The sequence below is a fragment of the Prionailurus viverrinus genome, chromosome A3 (assembly GCF_022837055.1).
Source record: "Prionailurus viverrinus isolate Anna chromosome A3, UM_Priviv_1.0, whole genome shotgun sequence".
NCBI classification, from domain to species: Eukaryota; Metazoa; Chordata; class Mammalia; order Carnivora; family Felidae; genus Prionailurus; species Prionailurus viverrinus.
In genome coordinates, this window is record NC_062563.1 from 17,858,397 (window position 1) to 17,882,032 (window position 23,636).

Sequence of the window (23,636 nt, forward strand, 5' to 3'; positions counted from 1 at the left end):
CCTCCCTTATTTTTTTTTAATTTTATTTATTTATTTTTGTAAATAGACCAGGTAGACTTGCCATGAATTCAGTGTGAACTGAAGTGAAGCCCAGAAGACATTATAGGCTCACTGTCTCCTCCCTCCCACCCTGAAACTCTTTTCCTCTCTGGAAACCAAAACCATGTAATTTAGAAATTGCTTCTCTCTTTCCAACCCGATTTCCTCTGCCACAAAAGTAATTTTTAAACATTCTGAAGCTTTTGTTTTCAGGCTGCAATCATGTGCCTGTGTCCATTTAATTCTTCCTGGTGCCTGAGCACCTGAGCGGTCACGGTGCAGCACCCTGCCCCCAGGTTTAGCCAGCAGTCCGGGTGGCTGCATCTGGATGGGGCCCCAAGGGACGGCCGGGCTCTGGGCCACTGCTGGGAAGTACAGTGCCACCAGCTAGGACATCAGGTTGTGGTCAGGCGGTACCCAGGCAGAATGGAGCACTGGGGGAGATGGGATGAGGACATGGAATGTTCATGAAGTCTAGGCAGTAGGGCCCTGCAATCTGTCAAGGCCTAGTTAGCACGTAAATTACACCGCTGATTTTAACAGAGAGGACTGCTTGTAAGGAATTGTTCTCTCTCATGGTTCTCAAACTGTGCTGAGGGCAGCCTGGGACACCACAGTGAACTCAGAAAGGTATCACATGAGGACATTTAGATTTTAATCTTTTTTTTATGGGGGGGTTAAAATATATCGAATTTATTTACACCCACAAGTGCATAATGATGCTTTAAAATTTTAAACTAATTGGTCACTATTGGAAGATGTTAGAGAACTCAATTTACTCTTTTTATTTTTAAAATGTATTTTTAATTTTTTTTAATTTTTATTTTATTTCTTTGAATTCGAGTTAATTAACATATAGTATAGAATTGGTTTCAGGAGTAGAGTTTAGTGAGTCATCACTTACATCTAACAACACCCAGTGCTCATCCCAACAAGTGCCCTCCTTAATGCCCATCACCCATCTAGCCCATGCACCCACCCATCACCCCTCTAGCAACCTTCAGTTTCTTCGTGGTATTTAAGAGTCTCTTATGGTTTGCCTCCCTCTCTGTTTTTATCTTACTTTTCTTTCCATTCCCCTATGTTCACCTGTTTTGTTTCTTAACTTCCACATATGAGTGAAATCATGATATTTATCTTTCTCTGACTGACTTATTTCACATGAAACACAGCATCGTTTGTCTGACACTGCACAAACTATTAAGCAGAGGTGATCCAAAGTTTCAGCATTAGACTGAGCTACACTCCTTTTGATGCTGTTGTATCTTTGCAAAGCTCGGCTTCCAGTAGCTGGTATGATGAGAAGCAAGTATTGCACAAGTCACCCTGGAGCAGGAAACAAGAGTGGCTTGTTCAGTGTTCAACAGATGCATGCATCCCATTAGTAAGTAATTGTGGTTAAGAGTGACATTACAATATTTTTTGTCTTTTGATTTGTGTGTACTGTTTTCTCAAACTGCTATTAAGTTAGGATATAAATACTTATGAAGTTGCATGGACGAATAAATAAAACTGTGAGGTGTTTCTTTGGTGAGGAGCTCTTTGAAAAATTGTCAAAACCGCAAGAGCACTGTGAACCGAGCAGGTTTAGAAACCTCTGGTTAACGGTATATGAAGAAGTGGCCAGAACAGTGAAAAGGTACAAAGGGAACATGAAGGTATTATACCAGTGTAGGAGCAATGGTGGGAAGTAGGCACTGCTAGGCTGGACAGAACCAAGAGAATGGGCTGGAATCATAACCATCTAAAAGACGGGAAGACAGAGCATTTTTTGGCACGTGCTGGCATCTCTGAGGTATTGCAGTGAGGCTGGCTCTTTAATTGCTGGAGAAGCTGTAAACCACCCTAACCCCTGCAACACACTTCACTCCCAGGAGGGTGGGGGTGGGGTGGATGGGGTGAAGGAGCCAGCCTGCTCTCCCTTCCCCAGCCTCACCGTCTCCCTCTGTCGCCCCCTATGGGGCATGCAGCCAAATGGGGAAGCAGAGATCCTATCCCCAGCAGCACCAAACAGTATAGGAGTGTTGGGAGCAAGGGACACTCGCTCAGGACACAGCCCAGTGTTCTGGGGTTGCAGCTGCCATGCTCACTCTGGGCCTGAGGTCCTCCTGGAAGCTCCAGTTCCCCATCCATGCCCCAAGCTGCTTAGCTGTAGGACTGACAGCATAGGGCCTTTGGAGGAGCCCTCGTCTCACCCTGTTTTCCATCCTGGTCTTGTTCACTGGGTCTTTCCGTGGGAGGACATGAAGCAGCACCCCTCATCCACCTGTGGGTGAGATAAGCGTTTGAGAGCAAGTTTTCCCAGAACAGTGAGGCCTGGACAATCCGTGGAAGCTGGGAGAACAGTAGGAGTAGAGAGAGGAGGGAGGAGTGACAACCTTCAGTCACCGGTCAGCTCTTTAGAACCCTGTTTCCCTGACTGCCATTTTCACCAGGCTGCCCCTCCTCCGTTCCCTTTAAAACACTTAACTACGGTGTGCACTTTTGTCAGCCCACACGTCTGACTGCCCGTGTGGTCGTATCCGTCTGTCTCTCCTAGTGATATTAAGCTCAGGAGAGGCAGGGACTGTGTCTATTTTTGTCACGGCTGTGTGCCACCCCATAGGTGCTCCATAAGTATTGTAAGCTAAATTGTGTCTACAAAGACTTTAGTGTAAATGGAGAGATCAAGGAGCGGCTAGCGGGACCCGAAATCAAAGTCACGTGTTAGGCACAAGTCTTCCTGCACCCCCCAGTCTCCCTTCCCCACTTGCTTTTCCTCTAGAGCACTTACTGCTAGCTGACATTCTGTATAATTTTATGATGATCTCACATGTTTTATAACCACCCCCTCACTCCCCCGCACTAGAACATAATCCCCTTAAGGGCAGAGAGGATTTTTGTCTGTTTAGCTCACTCTTACATCATGTACAATGCCTTGTACATGGTAGGAGCTCAGAAATGTTTATTAAAAGAATGAGTTTGCCCATTGCTTTACTTTTGGCAAAGAATACTCCTATCACGCTGTTACAGCTGCCTCAGTTGTTACTCTCACTTCTTAGGAATGGTATGAGGGACTGTTACAATGCTTAACATCTAGACTGGCCTAACTCATCACTGTGTAGGGGTGTGCATGTGTGCGGGATGGCGGGGGGATCACTGTTCTCATCCTCATGACCGTTTTCTCCTTTGTTCTTGTCTCCTGAACTTTAAATGCGCTGCCTCCTTTGCCTGGGGTTTAATCTTCTCTCTCTGTAGCCCCCCTCCCCCATCCCCCCATACCTTGAACCTTTACCTGGTTAAATTGTCTTCCTCATTTGCCCAAGGCTCCCTCTTTCAAGACAACCTTCTTGGCTTCTAGACTGTATGTTACATTGTTGGTGATTTAGTCTCAAATATCTAACAGTGGAATGTTGTGGGTGAGTTCTGCATTAAACTATAGTTACAAGTCAAACCCGGGGCTTTCAGCCTTCCAGTCAGCGGGCCATGGAAGGTCTGCTGGTTTCCCTGTCAAGAAGCTGCTACTTCAGAGACCATGCTACATTGCCCAGGTGTTTCTGATACCATAGCTTGATCATCAACTCTCATTTTGTTAATGAGCCTATGAAATGTCAGAAATTGCTCGTTGTGGTTAAAATCAGAGACCTGTTGCCTAGCTTAATAATATTATGAGTGGACTCTAATTGCTGAAATTGAAGGTATTCAAAATATGTGAGTTGGCCAAAATATTTTTAAAGCTCTTTCCAGACATACATAATGAAGAAGCACCCAGTAAGACTTCTAGCCTTTAACCTTAGGGATGATTGATTCCTAACCAGTCCTGGTTACCCATTGGATAAAGAGGATTCCGGGTTTCCTAATGTGACTGTAATGGTAATTAATTTTGCCCCTGGAACAGAAGCAGGCAAACTAGAGCTCTGGTGTTGGCTGTTTTTGCAAATAAACTTTTATTGAAACAGCCACGCCCATCTGTATGCGTATGGTCTGTCTGCCTGAAAAATGTTTGCCAACTTCTGCAAGGACAGATTTCTGAGACTTCGTTGCACTTTACAGAATAGATGGTTTGACCTGTTCTGTGTCTGCTTGCTAATAAACATTTGTGTAATAAGTGGTCATTGACATAGTAGAATTTGGCCTGAGGCTTGCTTTTATTATAACCTAATAATGCAGTTGCGGGGAGAATCATTAACCTTCACTCACCTCACATTTCTTTGGTGGTTTCTGGTGTCTATGAGAAAGGATGTAAGGGTTGTGCACGAATCATGATTAAATAGGCTCAGATGAGTTTCTAGTATGAGGCTGTGTCTTTCTGCCTTGTGCTACCTGGAAAGCAGCACTTCCCCTGCAAGAAGGTGATCCAAGAGGTGCCTGGGTGGCTCAGTCGCTCAAGTGTCCACCTCTTGGTTTTGTCTCAGGTCATGATCTCAAGGTCAGGGGATTGAACCCCGCGTTGGGGTCTGTGCTGGGCATGGAAACTGCTTAAAGTCCCCCCTCCCCCGCCCTTTCTCTCTCTCAAAAAAAGGGTGCTTCAGTCTTCGTCATTCCATTCCTCACACTTGGGTCTGCATCTCCTTTTAGAGCATGAGTCTCATGGGAAAGTACCTGTCTTACTCTCATGCATCCCTCACACCTGTCCCATCGCAAAGGTTCCATATGTGTTGCAGAAATAAGGAATAGATACAGCAGCATCTGGACATGCATTAATGGGAGCTTGGCAGCTCCAAACCACAGTTAAAAGCATGAAGCCATGGGAACTAGGCCAGTAACCTACAGAACTCCTATCTCCATGCCTCCTCTACCTGCCTCCCTTCTGGCGGTGGGAGCTGCCTTTGAGGGAATACAGCCGTGTCAAGTACCATCCAAGAGCTTGGTGGAGGCTGTCTCCTTAGTTCCCCTTCTCTGAAAGGCAGAGTATCACCCATGTTTTACACATGAAAAACTGCAGCATGGATGCAGATGAGACAGTGATTTGCTTTAGGTCCAGGTGTTAGCAGAGCCAGTGTTGTTTTCATTATGCCGTAGAGTCTCCAGTGCTCGAGTAGTTTTTCATTAATTAATGAGCCAGTGAACACATAAATGAATTACCTTCTTTATTTCATCGCTACAAGAGGATAGCAACTGAATCACCTTCTCACTGGTAACCTATTCCAGTGGTGCGGGATTCTATTTATCAGGATAGGTAGGACCCAGTGACCCTCAATTGTGAGGGCACCAGCGTTCTCCAGTGAAGCCTCTGGCTTCCTGTCCTTGCTTCCTTTTGCAAGATGTCTGTGGTAATAAGTCAACAAATTCTTGTCCACCAAACATCAGCAATAAATTAAAGGAAGTGGTAGAAAGTAAGCAAGAGAGTGGGTTTGGATAATGCCGGGAGGAAGATGGATTTTAATTTTGTTCCTTTTACCTTTTTCTCCCTCTGTGTATCATTTCCATGCAGAAATTGCAAATTAATGGTCACATCGAAATATCTGTCAACGTATTACTGCTCTTCTAGCATCAAATTATGCCAGCAATAATGTTTCCAGCTGCCTAGGACTTCGTTGCAATTTAATTTGAAAGGAACTCGAATTGCATCTCCAAATGGATAAAAAATTAATTTTACATACAAGCTATCCACCTCCACATTTTCAGCCCCATGCCCCAAATTATCTCAATGTAGGTTCAACTTTGAACGGTACATATGTTACAGCCAACTCCACAGGCTAAGATGAATACATAGAAAATTCATGATTTGGAAATCTGCTTTGCTGCTCTTTTTTTAATAAGATGTTCTGCCTTGATTAAGGTCATTAGGAGAGTCTACAGCTATTGCCTTTGACAGCAGGAGTGGAAGCCAGGCCCGCCTAGAACAAAAAAAAGCCTGAAATTCTGACTTACCCGCATGACTACCCTTCGCGAGTGGAGTGTAAAGAGAGCCCTGATTCACCCCTTCACCTCTTCCCCGCTCCCCCCACCCCCCCGCAGTGTGGAGGTCTTCAGTCATCACTTCCTCTGTGTATTTACTCATTCCTTAATTTATTTATTAAGCAGCCGTGTGTCCCAGTTATGAAAATGAAGAGATCTCGGGGCTCACAAGTTAGCAGATGAGGTGAACATGAACCAAAGCTATAAACGACTCACCTGCTGTTTGATAAGGGCTATGGAGGACATGTGCTAATATGCTAAAGGAAACATGATGGGGGTATTCATTGTGCCTGGGCCAGGAGGAAGTTACAAGGAAAGGCTGGTACTGGAGCTGGGCCTTGAGTGTATTGGCTAGGGATTTGCCAGTGGCCCCCCACGCAGAGGGAAGAGCATGGGCAAGAGCAGGGAGGGATGAGAGGATTCAGGATGTGGTACTCGCCTTTCCCAGCACAATGTAGGGAGTGAGCAGTGGGAAGTGAGGAGAGGAATTTGGAGGTGGGAGGGTACAGGTTGCAGCTCGGGCTCAGGTATTAGGGAGAAAATGATACTTGAAGAAATAGAACTTGAGTAAGATCTAGCGTGCAAACGGGGAGAAGTGATCAGAGGTCAGGAGGACCAGCGTGCCTTCCAGAGGCAGCTACAGGAGTGAGAAAGCTTCTGTAGGCATGAGTCAGTCACACACAGACTCACGCACACACATACACCCCGGCCCTAACCTATGCAAGAACACAAATGAGTCTGGAGCAAGAACAAATAGAACCTTGTGGTCCTCTTCCTCCCCTTTCCTCTTACTCTGTCCCTCCCCCAAAGAGCCTCATGCACCATGGATGGAGACTTTATTCCTCATGTCCAAATTCTGCCCACTACCCTCCCCCAAACAGCCATTCTTTGGTTACCCCTTGGGCCTAGGGATGCACACACACGGGATATGGTCTGATTCTGGAAAGGCGGAACCAGGAGGTTTCCGCAGGCCCTGGAAGTGAGTTTGGGGCAGGGAATTCTGGGTTCCTGGAGCCTTGTCCAAAATAGGAAGCACAGGCACCAGGTGGATGCTTTGACCCCCTGACTCCTGCGTCAGGGAGGGCACATGCCGAAGACGCCAGCGTGGCCTCCTTAATGCGCAGGGTTCAGGACAGGGCTCCTGTTGCCAGGTCTAAAAGCAGAGAGACAGAGTACCCAGAGGCCAAGCCACTTTGATTTTTCATCAGAGGAAGATGTCCCAGCTTCTCAGACAAACCACATTCTCTCCCCACTATTTGTCTTCCCGTAGGCCTGGAAGCTGTTACTTAAGAAGGTCATATGGGTGTGGTTTTTGGTGGCAGAAACCCTAGGCCTCTACGCTTGGACATATTTACACGGGGGATGTAAATTCAACAAAGCAATCTCCACTGCACACGCAAGGCTTTCTCAGCAATTTCCAACTTGTTTGCACCGAATTGAGTGTAAACCCAAGACTGTCCCTGCTACAGGCAATTATCAGAGCAGAAGCTGGGTTTGGAGGCTGAGGTTTGGCGGGGGAGGGGTCGGATTGAAGGCATGAATGCTTCTATCATACATTTTGAAAACTAGTTTTCCTTGTGTCGGATTTCAGGACGTTCTTTTGCTTGAATGCAAAAATAAACACGTCCACCTTAAAGACTCAGGGACGTCGCAGAGGGGACGAAACTGGGACCGCGGAGTCAGTTCCCAAGAACTGGGTCCGAGTTCAGTTCCCAAGAACAGGTCACCATCTGTTCATCTCAGTTTAATAAACATGAACTGGCCCCTCGACAGCCCCTCTACCATGTGTTGGGGTTACTGGACAAACAGAATGTGGTCCCTGGCAGCCTGGGAGGAGTGACAGATAAATGAACAAGCAGTTCCTAGAAAACATGGCAAATGCTGAGTGGGCTGGACACCTGTGCGAAGTGCTGTACGAGCCCAGAGCTGGGGACTTGGCTGTGTGGCCCTGGGTAAGGCACATCCCTTTGTTGACCTGGATTTTCTATGCCAGAGAGTTGCAGGTACCTAGCCCAGAGTTACTATATGATCAGGAGCCACTGTCTTTCCCTTTCTAGAATGGTAGTTCTTGAACTTACAAAACTCTTTCACCCACACGTCTGCCAGAGGTCCTCTTGCCTTGCGCACAGGAGCTGAGCTTTCCTTGAGATTCTGTGCTCTGGGGACCTCAGGGTACCAGTAACACACGTGACCATATTTCCCAAGTCCCCTCTGTCTCTGCTCCCTGTGTTTGTTCCCAAGTGGTGTTTCATTGGTCCAAGGGAGGCATGGAGATCTCAGCCCTTTCTGTGGATTTTGAGGACCTTGTTGAGCTAGGAGTCACACGGGGAACTGTCACACTGGGCTCCAGGTGTCATTCTGCCGTCTTGTTCGCCCACATCCTTTCCTGTTCAATGCCAGCAACAAGTGGAGTCATTTTTTCTCTTCCTCTGAAGGCTGAGCCCAGCTGATCCCACGGCCCTGGGACTCCAGCTTCTGCTTCAACGTTTATTTATTTTTGGGACAGAGAGAGACAGAGCATGAACGGGGGAGGGGCAGAGAGAGAGGGAGACACAGAATCAGAAACAGGCTCCAGGCTCTGAGCCATCAGCCCAGAGCCCGACGCGGGGCTCGAACTCACGGACCGCGAGATCGTGACCTGGCTGAAGTCGGACGCTTAACCAACTGCGCCACCCAGGCGCCCCTCCAGCTTCTGCTTCAAATACACTTCTTAAGGCATTTCTGGAAGAAAGGCCATTTTCTCTAAGAGGAATGCCCACTGTTAGACAGAGGCAATTTTCTCTCTCCCTTTACAGCTCATTTTATACTCATTAACGGCCCTCTGAGATTCGCGCAATAATTTCCACTTTATAGAAGAGGAAACAGAGGCTCAGAGATGAAGTGCCCTTGCCCAAGGTCACACAGCTAGTGAGCACCAGAGTCTGGCTTCACGCCGTGCTCTGCCCGCTCCACTGTTCCCCGCAGCCTGTCTGGTGACAGTGGCATGTGCTTCAGAGGAGGCAAGTGACTTTCCCAGCGCCCTGACCTTCCCGCTCTGGAGGGAGTCTCTGCTGTGTGTCAGGCTCGCACCATCCCTTGCCCTCTTTGAAAAGGCGCCTCTGCCGGCTCCTTCCTTTAAGAGGAGCAGAAAGGTGCTTTGAGCGCCTACCTGCACAGGTGAGCTGTGGGGAGGATTCTGGAGAAGCTGGAGAGCAGAGGTGCAAAGACAGGCCAGTGGGCAACTCAGCTCTGAGTGTGATGGAGTCCCGCCCCACCCTCTCCAGCGGGTCCCGGCTCCTGAGGGCCCAGCATTTCTGCCTTACAGTTCTTGGCCTCCTCCCAGCATCCTCCCCAGGTCCCTGCTGACTGTGGGGTGCCCACGTTGATACCTTTCCCTGGTCTCAGTGCCCCGTGGTATCCCGGTGCAGCACACGTGGAGGCACTGGACCCTCAGGGGCTTCAAACCTCAGCTGTGCACTCGCTATGCGGCTTTTCAGTCACTTCCACTCACGGAGCTTGTTTTCCTCACAGACGAGACTAGAGATGCTTTCCTCACTGATGGCCATGGGGTCTACAGAATGCAGCGTCCATTGGCCTGAGACTCCCTGGGGCCCTCCCGAGTGCGTCTCTGGGCGGGGCTTGGGCTGCAGGGGCCAGCAGACCTCGATGCTCTCACGGGGCTTACTTTCTAGTGGAAAGCTCCCACAGTGGAAAATGATGAGTATGGAAGGGAACAGTTAATAGGATGAGAAAGACACAGGCACTGTACTCTGCCCAGGGACTCAGCAAGGACGTCTTCACAGAGGAGGCAAAGTGAACAGGGAGCGAAAGCAGGAGAGACTATTGCCCAACTCCAGCAGGGAGGGGAAGACGACCCTCAGAGCCAGAGAGGTGGGAAAGGCAGGGTCCATTTCCCTTGGGGGCACACAAAGCACCTGTGCTCTCTTTCCAGACCCCCCTGGTCATGCACGTCTTCTGACTTTGCACACTAGGCATGTGGTCAGATAGACACAAGTTCACAACCCCACGTTGCCACTTGCCGGTCTTGTTGCTGCTCTGCACACATTCCTAGACCTCTCTGGCCTCAGTTTATTCCACTGTAAAGTGGGGCTAGCAGTCAGCCCCTCCCTTCCAGAGTCACAAGATGATGCAGGTGATAGAACCCAGCACCATGGCTGCTGGCCATCAAGTAGGTGTTTTGTTTTTATTGTCTCATTTGTGCTGCAGGGGCACACTGGAGATTCCAAAAAATATTTAACGTGGGCTGTGGTACATTTAAAGTTGTTTAACAAAATGGACGAGTCTTGGATTTAAAAGGGTCTTAAATATCCCTGTACTCCTTCTAAGATGAGGTAAGAGAGCTGTGAGAGCGATTACCTGACTGGGGTGTGGCATCCGTTTTGAAGGCACACCCAGAGGAGGAGTGTCATGGGGTCCTAAGCAGGGTTGGGGGGCCTCCCTGCCAGGAGAGTTCCAGGATCTGGACTTACAGAAAGGCTCTGGCTGGGCCAGGCTGGTGGGAATGCACAGACCTCCCCGGCAAGTAGCTTTTTGCCCACCCTGTGCCTGTACATTGGTTCTCACGCCGTCAGGACTTGTTAAACCAGGCGACCAAACCAGATCATAACTGCCCCCCCCCCGCACTATGGGGACCACACTTTCACCTTCTATTCTGTGTGGGCTCAGCACAATGGACCCTTAGCAACAGCTTGTTCAATGTCACATTTTGAAAGTCACCCGTTTGCTTTTGGAACGCTGGCTCTCTTTTACACAAAGGACCTGTGAACATGAATAATTGGGCTGCATGAGTGACCGTGAACTCCTCAGTCTTTCCAGAGCCAGGCTGCTCACTGTCCCCAGCAGTGCGTGAGCAGGTCCGGACCGGTTTTCCCGGCTCCCTGACATTTCTGGGCATCCTTTTTAAAAGAAGACTGCTTTGAAGTATGTTCCTTGGCAAGGCTCTGATACAAGTCACAGGACATTTTCCCCACAGGGACAGATCCAGGAAATCAGCTTTCAGTGAGTCCTGCCTTCTTTCTTACTGCTACATTGGCACAGGGGCAACCTTACCCCTAAGTGCTCTGAGAGGACCAGAGGGATGATAGAATCCATCATTTTTGGAGAAGGATGCTGCCCAGCACTACCACTTAGAAGACTTTCAGAGTAGAGACAGCATACGCATCCTTATTATTTTTTCTTTTCCCACTGTTCCTATCGCCGCAAAAGAAAAACCACCATATTTTGAGTGGTTATTAAGTTCCAGGTACAATTCTAACTGCTCTGCAAGCAACATTTCATTTAGCCCCCCGCTAGCCACCAGCAAGGGTGGCTACTTGTTACTATCACCATTTTATAAATGAAATAAAAAATGGACCCAAAGAAATTACAGAATTTGGTCAGGTCCTAAAGTAGTGTGGAGGGAAGATACTGAATAAATCTCTAGTCTGTGCTTAACTACTTCCAGCTAAGATATTCAACACAAGAACTTATGGGGATGCTCATCACAAAAGAAGTTATGTTTCTGTTGTAAGAAATGCCTAAGCTTTATAGAATGAGCTGCACATGTGGGGATTTTTTTAAGTGTTTCATTTGTTATAAACCGTTTTTTCCAAAAATGCCTGCATGAAGTGTAAACAGAATATTTGTAATAAAATATGACAGCGAATGTTATATATGGGGGTCTGGGACCATATGGGGAAGGATGGCGTGGGACACAGCATTAGTGTGTGAAGTCATGACCGTATTTGCTTGCAGAATGATGTCTCTGGAGGGGCCTGTTTGGAAAGAAGTAGAGAGGAGAGAAAGGAGGTCGAGGGCTGTCATAGGAACCTAGGAAATAATGAGTTGTGTTGTCAGTGGAAAGAGGGGAAATGGCAAGAAGTCAGCAGTACCTGTGACCATGTGGACAGATTGAGTGCTGCGTGCCGAGCATGTGGCTGGATCTCCAGCCTGTACATCTCAGTGCAGTTAACCGGAGAGAGGGGACTGATTTCCCAAGGGGAGAGGATGTGGCTGGATTAAATATAAGGCAGATCAGAACTCCAGCAACCGTCTAAATTAGTGCATCCCTGGAGCGTTGTGTGTGCCGTTGATGGTACCCAGGGTGGTTTTCGGGAGTACCCTGATGAACCTTCAAGAATGTAACAATTTTGTGGTGTTTTTTTTATTTTTGACGGTTAACGATTCTGTATGGCAAGTGTTATCTTTTAGATGCATGCATTTAAGTAAGAGAAAAAGAGTTTGATTGACAGAAAAATGTTAAACTGCACGCTCTGTGGCGAAAATCATGTAGGCAGTGGCTGAGATAAGTTTGGAGGGCTATTCCCCCGTTTGAGCACGACACCCACTGCCCGCTTCCTGACACTCTCAAAACCCTTGTGTCTTGCACGCGTGTCTTGCAGACCCTGTGCACGGCCCGCAGAACGTGGAGATTGTGGACATCCGCGCCCGGCAGCTGACCCTGCAGTGGGAACCCTTTGGCTACGCGGTGACCCGCTGTCACAGCTACAACCTCACGGTGCAGTACCAGTATGTGTTCAACCAGCAGCAGTACGAGGCTGAAGAGGTCATCCAGACCTCGTCCCACTATACCCTGCGAGGCCTGCGCCCCTTCATGACCATCCGCCTGCGGCTCCTGCTGTCCAACCCCGAGGGCCGGGTGGAGAGTGAGGAGCTGGTGGTGCAAACAGAGGAGGACGGTGAGTGAGGGCGGCTGCCTCCTTGGGAGCGGGGTGTGCAGAACCTGTCACGGGGCCACGCCTATCAGTGATGAGGTGCTTGTTTTCCTGTTCGTTTTCCCTTTAATTTCCTCCTCTATGTCTGCCTCTTCTCCAAGGTCTTCCATGAAGACCCACATAGGCTGTGCATTGCACAACTCCAGGGCGTGCTGTTTCCATAGACACAGCTGTGCACTCAGCTTTGACCCTTCAACACCCCCATCCCTCTTCTCACTTTACGGCACCTTCTAGGTCCAGTGTTTAACCACACCGGTGCCTCCAGAGAGGCATTGTTGAGTCGTATTAAGTGCGTTGAATCTGGGAGTCAGACAACTCTAGAATCTCCAAGAGTTACAAAAAATAATAATAATAATAATGCATATAAGTTACTTAGCACACACATTGGATGCACCCAGACCCAAGTACTCACCCGGATGTCCTACAGGCATCACAAATTCAAAGTATCCGAAAATGAACCAATCTCCCCTTCTGTATTGATTTCTCACTCTGTGTTCCTCATCTCAGTGAACTACATCCAGTAAGTCAAAATAAAGACCCGAAGTCAGCCTGGGAGCCTCCATTTCACCCCCCATCACTCCCACCCCCCCCCCCCCGCCACACACACACACACACACACACACACACACACACACACACACACACGGTTCTAATGAGTCTGTGTGATTTCTCTCCCCGCATGCCTCTTACCTCAAGACTCCAGGAACACAGAGCCGCGTGTAACTCCTAGAACACAGCACTTTTCCCACCCTCTGTCGTTCCGTCCTGTCCTGTCCCATCCCTCCATGTCTGTGGGACAGGCTCTGTTTATCTTCAACATGCTCCTTCCTCCAGGAAGCTTTCCCTGACTGCCCCAAGCTGACTTGGGTGTTCCTTCCCTGACCCCCCCCCCCAACCCTGCATTTTGCATGTAACTCCACTGCAACAGTTACCTTACTTAGGGGAGTACAGAACTTGCTGCTTCTAGGACTTCTCTAAAAAGCACTTTTCAACAGCTGTGTTTCAGTTTTCCTTCCAGCCAAGCTGTCTCTGGCCTTGTGGGGGATCTTTAGTTAGTTCCTTGGAATCACACTTGATAGAGCTTTAAGCCACATCCAACAAAGGGGACTGTGACCTCGTCTGCAGGGCAGGTCATGCATCACTCTTGCCCCTGATCAGGGAAGGGAGCAGCCAGCATGGTTGGGGCTGGAATGCAGAGGGACGACTGGGAAGGAAATCTCAGGAAGTATTGGCAGTCTTCACATGCAGACAGAAGGCCATGGGCAGAAAGATGGTACAAAGGGGTCAGAAGGAGTGGGATCAGAGCCCTGTCATTGTCAGCCACATGAGGTAGCTACCTCCACTTGACCCAGGTGGGCCTCAGGACCTCTAGGCAGAGCCTCTTGCATGCAGTCCCACTTGGCACTCTTGTTTCACATAAGCAAGGCCAAGGACCCAGAGTGGTGGCCCCTGCTGGGGTCCAGACTCACATCCTCAGCTGCAGTGTCCCCTAAAGACACAGAGGAAACTGCCAGCCTCTGCACATCTTGTTCCCCAATTCTCCTTTCCCCAAGTCCCATCTTACAACTGGACGTTTTACACAGTCCACCTACTTGCAAACCCTTTGTGACCCCCCTTTTAAACTCATCATCACAACGACTCTTTGCAACTCCAGCAGACTGCTTTTCTGGGTAGTAGCTGCGGCGGAGACCCAGCCTCTGTTGCCTTGCCCCCACCTTCCTGCCTTGCATTGAACCTCAGTCCACTGTGGACACAGTCTCCCCTGGACCAACCTTGTCCGGTGACCTGAGTGTGTGTTTCCTGTCAACCCGTTCTCATGCAACCCCCAGTGGAGGGATGGGCGTCTCCTCTGGGCTTCTGTCTGCAGCTCAGGATCTGTGGCCTTGGGTTGGGCTCCAGGTGAGGCTGCTGGCCCTTTCCTGGATGGCTCTGTTGTTTCAGAAACGCACAGCCCCTCCTCCAGCAGGTACAAGGATGAGCTGCAACAGAAGGTGAGCTCTGGAGGATCACCCCTGGGATGAGCTGCTTACCCTCTCAGTGCCTTGGTTTCCTCACCTGTTAGATGGAGATCGAAGTAGTGGCCACCTGATGGCTTTTTATGCTCATTGAAAGGAGTGGTACATAAAGAAACTGGAATAATGTCCAGCACATTGTAGGTTTCCAATGAAGGTGGCTGCCACATTTGGATTAAGTCACAGAAAAAAAACAATATGTCTGACAAAAGATCCCAAAGCACAAGCAACCAAGAGACCATTAATCTGCCCTAGGAATCCTCTCTAGAACTCTCGACACGCACTCCCAGTTGGTTGGTGAAAATATGACCTAGACTCTCAAGGAGTGGTGATCTGGTCAGTGCCTGATCTGAAAAGCAGAACCAGGGCAAGAAGGGAGGTTCAGGAGCAAGTTGTTGTTAAGGGGGAGCCACCACCGTTGAAACTCAGCTTGAAAATTCAAGACTCAACCTGGATGAGAGGGTTTGGCCCAGGAGCAGCTCAGGGTATGTTTTCCAGGATGCTCTTCATTGCCTCAGGCTGCTTTTGGAGGATTACCTACATCTACAACAGGAAATCCCAAGTCCCATCTTTAAGCCATGCCTCAACCTCTCCCTTTCTCCTTCCTGTCACCAGGGGTGGGGGAAAATATCACAAAGCCTTTATCAAAATAACTCGAGAGCAGCAATGCTTTGAAATTAAACTTTAATTAAGCACCATTAATAAAACATCAATTCCTGTTCTACAGAGACGTGTGGACATTATCATATTAAAAACACCAACACCCAAGTCTTGGTCCTCAGTCTTAGAGCCATCCTGAGGCCCCACCTCAGGAACCACTGTGCTGAAGGAAGACCTCAGAAGATAGTAGGCCCCTCTATGTGCCAGAATCAGGTTCCCTTCCTCCTCAGGAGGAAAGAAGCACCCTTTCCGTTGCTGGGAGCTCATTCACCTCAAGGACAAACCGGATAGATCATGGCTCTGGTTGATTAAGTGAAACCCCTCTCACAGAGGCAAAGAGCAGCGTCTCGGATTGAGCTGACTGGATTCGTGCTGCTTTTGTCTGTGCTTCAAAATTGTCTTCCGGGGAATTTGCAGAATTTGTAATTTCAGCCCCCCAGTGCCTTTGAGGGCCTATGAAGTGATCCGCGGCTGTGAAAGAAGCCGTGGCTGCTGAGCTCTGTTGCATCAGTTAGGAAGTAGGTAGGAGACCAAATGGGTTCTTCACTTTCCCTGTTTCCACAGATGACTCAGATAAAACCGTGGCTCGCTTGTTTAATGTTTGCTTCTCTGCCTTTCCCCAGACCGTAGTTGCAATTATGAAATGGAATATATGAGGCCTTTAAAGATAAAATCGGTTTGATGATGGCCTCACTTTGGTTACCATTTATTGAGTACCTACCCTGTGCTAGGCACTAATAGGTGTATTGTGCGTGGTGACTTACACCTGAGATTTTATTTTGCAGTGTTTCAAGGCTATAGAAAAATTAAGAGTAGGACAAAGAAGACCTGTGAACCCTTTGCCTAGATCTAGTATTTGTTAACACTGTGCTACATTTTCTTATTCATATGTATGTATGGTATGTTTGACATGGAGATATCACACATAAAAATACATAATATTTTTAAGTATTTAAAAGTAAATTGCAGGGGTGTCTGGGTGGCTCAGCTGGTTGAGCGTCCGACCTCAGCTTAGGTCATGATCTCATGGTTCGTGGATTCAAACCCCTCATTGGGCTCACTGCTGTCAGTACAGAGCCTGCTTTGGATCCTCTGTCTCCTCTCTCTCTCTCTCTCTCTCTCTCTCTCTCTCTCTCTCTCTCTCTGTACCTCCCCTGCTCATGAACTCTCAAAAATAAGTACATTTAAGTAATAATAAAAATTAAAAAATAAAGAAAAGTAAATTGCAGAAGTCCCAACATCTTATCTCTCGACTGTTTGAGAGCATACATTACCTAAGGGTAAGGACATTTTCCTACATAGCCACAACACTATAGGACATCTTAGAAATTTAGCATTAATTTAAAAATAATCAAGTAAACAAATAATCCATATTCACATTTCCAATAATGCTAAGCATGATTTTATGTGACAAAGTCAGAAAATGAGACATTTTTGGCAAAAATGCCCCATGAGTTGGTGATGCATACTTTTCACTGTATCATATCAAGACTTACATAATGTCAGAAAGCCCCTGACATGCTGCATTTGCTCACATACATAGGTCCCTCTACTCTAAGTGTGGTCCTTGTCCCTTTGTAAATCAGCCAATCTGTGTAGTGGCCCTGTGAGGTCTGTTGACTACCCAGTTCCCCACACGCTTTTCACCCAGCGGTCTTAGCCTCCCTGACAATCCTCGCCTGAATCAGTTACTACATTAGTATTTCCAAAAGAGTGAATTTTAAATCTGTCCTTCCCTCTACATGTATTAATTAGCATTCTTTGTTATAGAAGGGTTTTCTCTCCCCATCTCCCTCCCCATTTTTAGTATCCCTACTGACTCAGAGATTCCCCCCCCCCATTTTTTTTTTTTGACTCTGTATTAAAGTCCAGCACTACTTATAATTCTCTTTGGTGCTCACGTTATCTCATCTGTGGCTAGTGGGAGTCCCTTCAGATTGGCTCCTAGGTTCTTTTGACATGTTCTCATTAGTCTTCCTTGCTTCTGGCATAACAAAATATTCTAGACCACCCTTGTAATATCTCTGCCCCAGACCTGAAGTCAACCACTTATCTAAGGATTTCTGGTTGCTTTCAGTGGGGAGTGGTATTTTGGCACTAAGATATACATCTTAGCTGTGATCGATGGGGTGTTACCGCCTCTAGACTTTTCAAGTAGGTAGAACTGAGGAATATAATTTATCTGTTTTAAATCACAAAGTCATACTGATTCATATCACCTCAGGATTCATTCCTCTGTGTTCACCCTCATTCTATACAGATCTCTCCTTCCTCCCACTGTGAGAACTCTGGTTCCCAACATCCACACATTTCTTCATTTGTTTCTTCCTACAGTACATATAAAACAGTTTCAGAAGTACGGTACCAATCCCCCTAAAAACAAGAAAGCAACTTTATTAGGTTAAAGATTTTCTTTTCAGCTTTTCTCTCCTTCAGCAGCCAAAATGCAGTGTTCAAAGGCTTCGTCTTTTCTCTTTGTGGTTATATTATCAATTTGAGGCCCATTTAGGCTCATTTGTTTCCATTTTAAGGCTCGCTTCCCCCCATCCTTTATATTTAATTTTATTTTTTAAAGTCAAAATAGTCACGTGGTTCAAAAGTCAAAACTGCAGAAGTGTATGCTCAGAGATAGTGCCACCATCTCTCTCTCACACTGTTCATGTCCACACCCCCAAGGCCACCATTTTTATTCATTTCAGATATAGTTTTCTTATAGTTCATTTTGCACAAAAGGTAAAAATTATTCCTCTCTTATTTTTATATAAAAGATAGCAAAACAGATGCGCTCCACATCATATGGCTTTGTTCACTTAGTATACTCTGGAAATCACTCCATATTTGTTTGTACAGATTTGTGTTATTCTTTTTGATAGCTGTAGGAGACTCTTTTATGTGCATATGACATGGTTTGTTCAAGCAGCATCCTATGGACACTTAGGTTATTCCCATTACTTGCTATGAAAAGTAATACTACAGCAAATAGCCTTCCACTTACTTTGGTATCTGTGGAGTTGTATTTTCATGGTAAATTCCTGCAAGTGGGTTTTCTGGAGTCAAAGGGTAAAAAAACACGCAGTTTTGTTAGATGTTGACGGATACTCCTCCTCAGAAGTTGTATTGTTTTACATTTTCGCTAGCAATGTAGATGCATTTCTCTTAACACCAAATGTGAGAAAGCAAGCAAACAGTATTATTTCTCCTACTTTGCAGTAAGGAATTGTAGGCTCCCATATAATTTATAATAAGTGTATAAAATATAGTTGATTATAATTAACATGTACATACTATATTAATATCTATATATGATTAATCACATATAATACATATATTATTTCATATAATATGGTAAATGTACTTGCATTATAGGAAAGACTGACATGTCTTGGGAATGAGTGCCTGTATTTTGTGTGCATTTGTAGACGTCTTATTATCTCATTCCTCAGGTCATCGGAAACTAGAAGGACGCTGTATGTTGCTAGGGACAGGTGCATGTATAGTAACAACATGCAGCACATGAAATCAAGAAGAGGGAAGTGACAAAAGGATAAAAGGCAATAACAGCAAGGCAATAAATAACAGTCCAGAGTCATTTAGTGGAAGGGTGTAAAGCTATGCACATCTTAGCAAGTCTGAACACATTGTTTAATTAGAGCTCAGTACATTTTAGAGTTTTACAAAGATGGCCTTGAGATAGTATAAAAGGTAAGGAGAAATGCAATTGTGGTTTTTGAATGCTCGTGTTGACCTAGGTGTTGTGCTGATATCCTTCATTCCTACAGTGAGTTGCCGAATCCTGTGATGAAGGTGTTTATTGATATGATCATGGTTCAGGGAGTTCAAGGAACCTGTCTGAGGTTACCACACAACAAGTAGCAGAACAAATAAATGCATCCCAAAATCTTACCCGTAATTTTTTCTCTGACCATCTATTAGATAATCCTGTAACCTAACCAAAACCTCCCCAACACTCTCTGTGCTTAATTTTTTTCTGTGCCATTCATCATCATCTGAAATACTGTGTGTGTTCACATATGTGTGTGTACACACACACACACACACACACACACACACACACACACGTTTGTTGCCTGCCAAACAGCTAGTAAGTTGCTCATTGACTGTCTGGTGAGTGAATAAATATTTGACATCAAAGTCCATGCCTCTTCCCCATATCACAGGATCTTGTTTATATACACTGTTTAAGAAGGAGAGGATATATGTGACGTATTTTATCTGTATTCAAAACCAACTCATAGTGGCTTGCTAGAGCTAATCATTAGCCTCTGTCTCCACCTCCTAGTTCTGTGATATCATATTCATTGCTCCAAATTGGTCACGGCGGGGAATGTGCACCATGGATATTGGCAGACCTGTTGGTGTTTTTATTTTTCTTGGAAAGTTGGTTGTGAAACATTTACTAACATACCACTGTATAGTTCCATTAAAAAGATATATTTGACAACATGTAAACATTTACCCACAAAAAAAATATCTTTCCTTCACCAAGACTAGGAAATCTGTCTTGTCTCCATCAGATGCACTTAACAGATTCTGGTGGCCTTCAAACCATTTTCAAATTATTTTGATTTTTCTTAAGTTCTGAGTCTCTTTATGAACCAATTAACCAACAAATTTGGCACCTGGAATGGAGAGCCCCGCCCCCCCCCCAAAACAAATAAAAGACCTAGATAAGGTAAACAGGACAGGAAACCTCTGTTGACTCTTCAGGGCTCGGAGCTCTTATATGATTTGTTTACACGGCTACCCACAGAGTTCACAATTATCAGCCCCACTTTCCAGATAGAAAAATGGGGAGAAGAAAGGAGAAGAGGAGAGGAGGGTATAAAACTTTCCTTGATTACACTCTGTCCCCCTTTATGTTGAAATGAAAATTTCCTTTAAATTACCACCTGACTTTTAGGCACAAGAAAACATCTGGTTTAATTACAGTGAATTTACATGAACTTACTGACAAGAAGCACAGTTAAAATTAGCAATTTTAGTGTGTTTTTTTTAAGGGAATGAAATTATAAAGTAATTAACCTTTGTTGTAGAACTCTGTCAGAAGGATGGAAAGTTCTTTGCTGTTAGATACAAGAAGAAATGAAATTGTGGGAAGGGAATATGTGGACTCATTAAAGAATTATAAAGAAAAAAGAAGACTAAAGTAACACAGAATTAGAAGATAAGACGGAAAAAGAATCTTTCTCCAAGAAGTCTTTTCATGATGAGAGAGAGTGGTGGGGGCGGGAGGGGAGACGCAGCTGAATCCAAAGAAAGTAAGTCCGCTTCATTGGAAGGACATCGTGACCTGTGGAGCAGTGGTGTGGTGTGGAAAAAAAAAAAAAAAAAGCTTTAGTGTGGGGCTGAGATGACCTGGCTTTGCTACTCACAGGCAGTGAGATTGCCTTTCAGCAGTTCTGAACCCACATCTACCAGAATAAGGAAAAAAAGGCTGATTCAGAAAATACTTTCCAGCCAGAAGGATCCGGGCTACATCCAGGCTCTATTCACTACTTTGTTACCCAGCTCTGCTTAAATTCCTTTCATATTGGGCACTGCAGTGTCCCTGTCCGTGGATTGGGGGTGGTAATACCATCAATCCCTTTAGGGTGTTCTATGTGAAGGTCTGTATGTAAAGCACCGGACTTTCTGCCGAGAGTACAGACTCGGTGGTGTGTGGCCAATATCAGACATGGCGGGCGGATTTTTAATCGAGGGAGTTAACTAGAAGAAAACCAAAGCGGGGAATCTTTGCAAAATTTCTGTTAGTCATGGGCAGGGGCCCGTTTTAGAATCACCTGTATTCCCTCTATAACCTCCATCCCAGATTTCTCACTCTGACAGTAGAGATGAATATGTGTGCGCCAGTGTTCCAGTAAAATTTTACTTATAAAACAAGCAGCTGGTTGCATTTGGCTATAGCCATAGTTTGTTGACCCTTGATCCCCACTGATTCCCCCCTGTTTTCTCTATTATCTTGACTTTACAATCCGACGACACACTGATTTCCCCCATCGGTATCTCCGGTACCTCTCCTCTGCCCTCCAGAGTCATTTAACAACTGCCTGTTCAGCCTGTCCAGCTGGATTGCTAATCGGTCTCTGGAATTAAACACGTCTAGAGCTGACCCCCAGATCATCCCTCATCCACCCCCAAACTCATTCTTCCCACAGTCTTCTTCATCTCAGTTAATGGCAACTGCCTTTTATTAGTGGCTTGAGTCAAAAGCTTTGATTGTTCACTTTTATCACACCTGAGGCCCTAAATACCTTTCAGCCTGGATTCTCTGTGGTTGGCACCCCTTCGCTTTGTGCAAAGCAGCAGCCCTGCTTACTCCCCACATCCCATCTATCAGCACGTTCTCTTGGCTCATCCTTCAGTAAATAGCATGAACTTGACCATTGCTTACAGTCTCTACTGCTAGGTCTGTGTTCCAAGCCACTGTGATCTCCAACTTGGGCTATTGCAATAGTCCTTCAATGATCTTTCAGCTTCCCCTCTAGCCCCTACACTCTTTTCTCAGCTTAGCAGACAGAGTGGTCTTGGTAAACCACCAGGCAAATCATATCCTCACCCCTCTGCTCAGAACCCTCCATCGGTTTCTCACATCACTGAGATTAAAAGTCCACGTCCTTGCAGTGGCTCACAGGGCCCCACGTGGCCACAACTTCTACTTCTGGCCACCTCTCAGACCCCATCTCCTTCTACCTCGGCCTTACTACACAGATCCAGTCATTGTTCTCAAATATACCAGCTGTGTCCCACCCTCAGCACCTTTGTAGGTGCTGTTTCTTCTCGTTAGAATGATCTTCCCCTAAACAAACAGGGCTGCTTCCTTCACCTGTTTCAAGTCAACGTCTCTTTTCAGGGAGATCCTGCTTGACTATTCTATGAACAACTGGAAGCCTCCTGCACCACACTCTGTCCCTCTTCTCTGCTTCATGTATCTCGTTAGCATTTATCATTTAACATACTACATATTTCACTATACACTTGAGTATCTGGCTTCTCTCACTAGAATGCACACTGAGGAGTCTGGGTTTTTTTGTTGTTTTTTGGTTTTTGGTTTTTTTTTTTTCTGTTTTCTGGGTATTTTCAAGCACCTAGAACAGTGCCAGGTAGAGAATAGCCATGCAATAAATAAGTTATTGGATGAATGAATCCCGAGTCCTCAGGGACAAGATAGATTTTTAAATTACCATAGAAATCAGAAGGTGCTTGTCGAAAGCTATTTAATATACTCAGTAAGTTATGGGAAGATACGGCTTTTATGACTAGCTGTGTAACACCATTCGGGAAGAATGGAGGCAAAAACACCAAGGAAAATAGTAATAATCCTGATTCTGCAGAAAAGCAAATTGGTGTTCTCCAGGATGTGAGGGACCAGGGGAGGAGCAAACACAGAGTAATACTACCTTTGTGCCAGCCACTTTGCTCAGCACTTTACCTGTGTGAATATTTTCAAGTGCCACAACACCCATGAAGCAGGTACTATTTTATCCCTACTTTAAAGTAAGGAAACTGAGCCGCAAAGAGGTTAAGCAACTTGCCCCAGGTTACACAGCCAGAAATGGCAAGAACAGGACACAAACTGGGGCAGTCTGGCTCAGCCTACGGCCTTCGCCATGATGTGATGCTGCTTTTTGGGTCTACAGGACGAAAGTGAGAGTTTCCATTAAAGGTGGTGGTCTGATTCTTAAACTACCTTCCCAAAGAAATGGAGAAGAACACCTTTATTTATTTTTTTTACAGTTAGTAAACTTTATTATTTTTTTTTCAATATATGAAGTTTATTGTCAAATTGGCTTCCATACAACACCCAGTGCTCATCCCAAAAGGTGCCCTCCTCAATACCCATCACCCACCTTCCCCTCCCTCCCACCCCCCATCAACCCTCAGTTCTCAGTTTTTAAGAGTCTCTTATGCTTTGGCTCTCTTCCACTCTAACCTCTTTTTTCTTTTTTTTCCTTCCCCTCCCCCATGGGTTTCTGTTAAGTTTCTCAGGATCCACATAAGAGTGAAAACATATGGTATCTGTCTTTCTCTGTATGGCTTATTTCACTTAGCATCACACTCTCCAGTTCCATCTACATTGCTACAAAGGGCCATATTTCATTCTTTCTCATTGCCACGTAGTACTCCATTGTGTATATAAACCACAATTTCTTTATCCATTCATCAGTTGATGGACATTTAGGCTCTTTCCATAATTTGGCTATTGTTGAAAGTGCTGCTATAAACATTGGGGTACAAGTGCCCCTATGCATCAGTACTCCTGTATCCCTTGGGTAAATTCCTAGCAGTGCTATTGCTGGGTCATAGGGTAGGT

General features: G+C 46.0%; 1 protein-coding gene across 1 annotated transcript in view; it reads left to right on the plus strand.

The window, feature by feature from the left end:
- The window catches only part of PTPRT (protein tyrosine phosphatase receptor type T), a 795,219-nt gene that overhangs the window by 376,814 nt on the left and 394,769 nt on the right, over positions 1-23,636 (plus strand). The window contains exon 9 of the mRNA XM_047852741.1: positions 12,300-12,596. Coding sequence (XP_047708697.1) covers positions 12,300-12,596 — 297 coding nt within the window. The remainder of the gene's footprint in view (positions 1-12,299; positions 12,597-23,636) is intronic.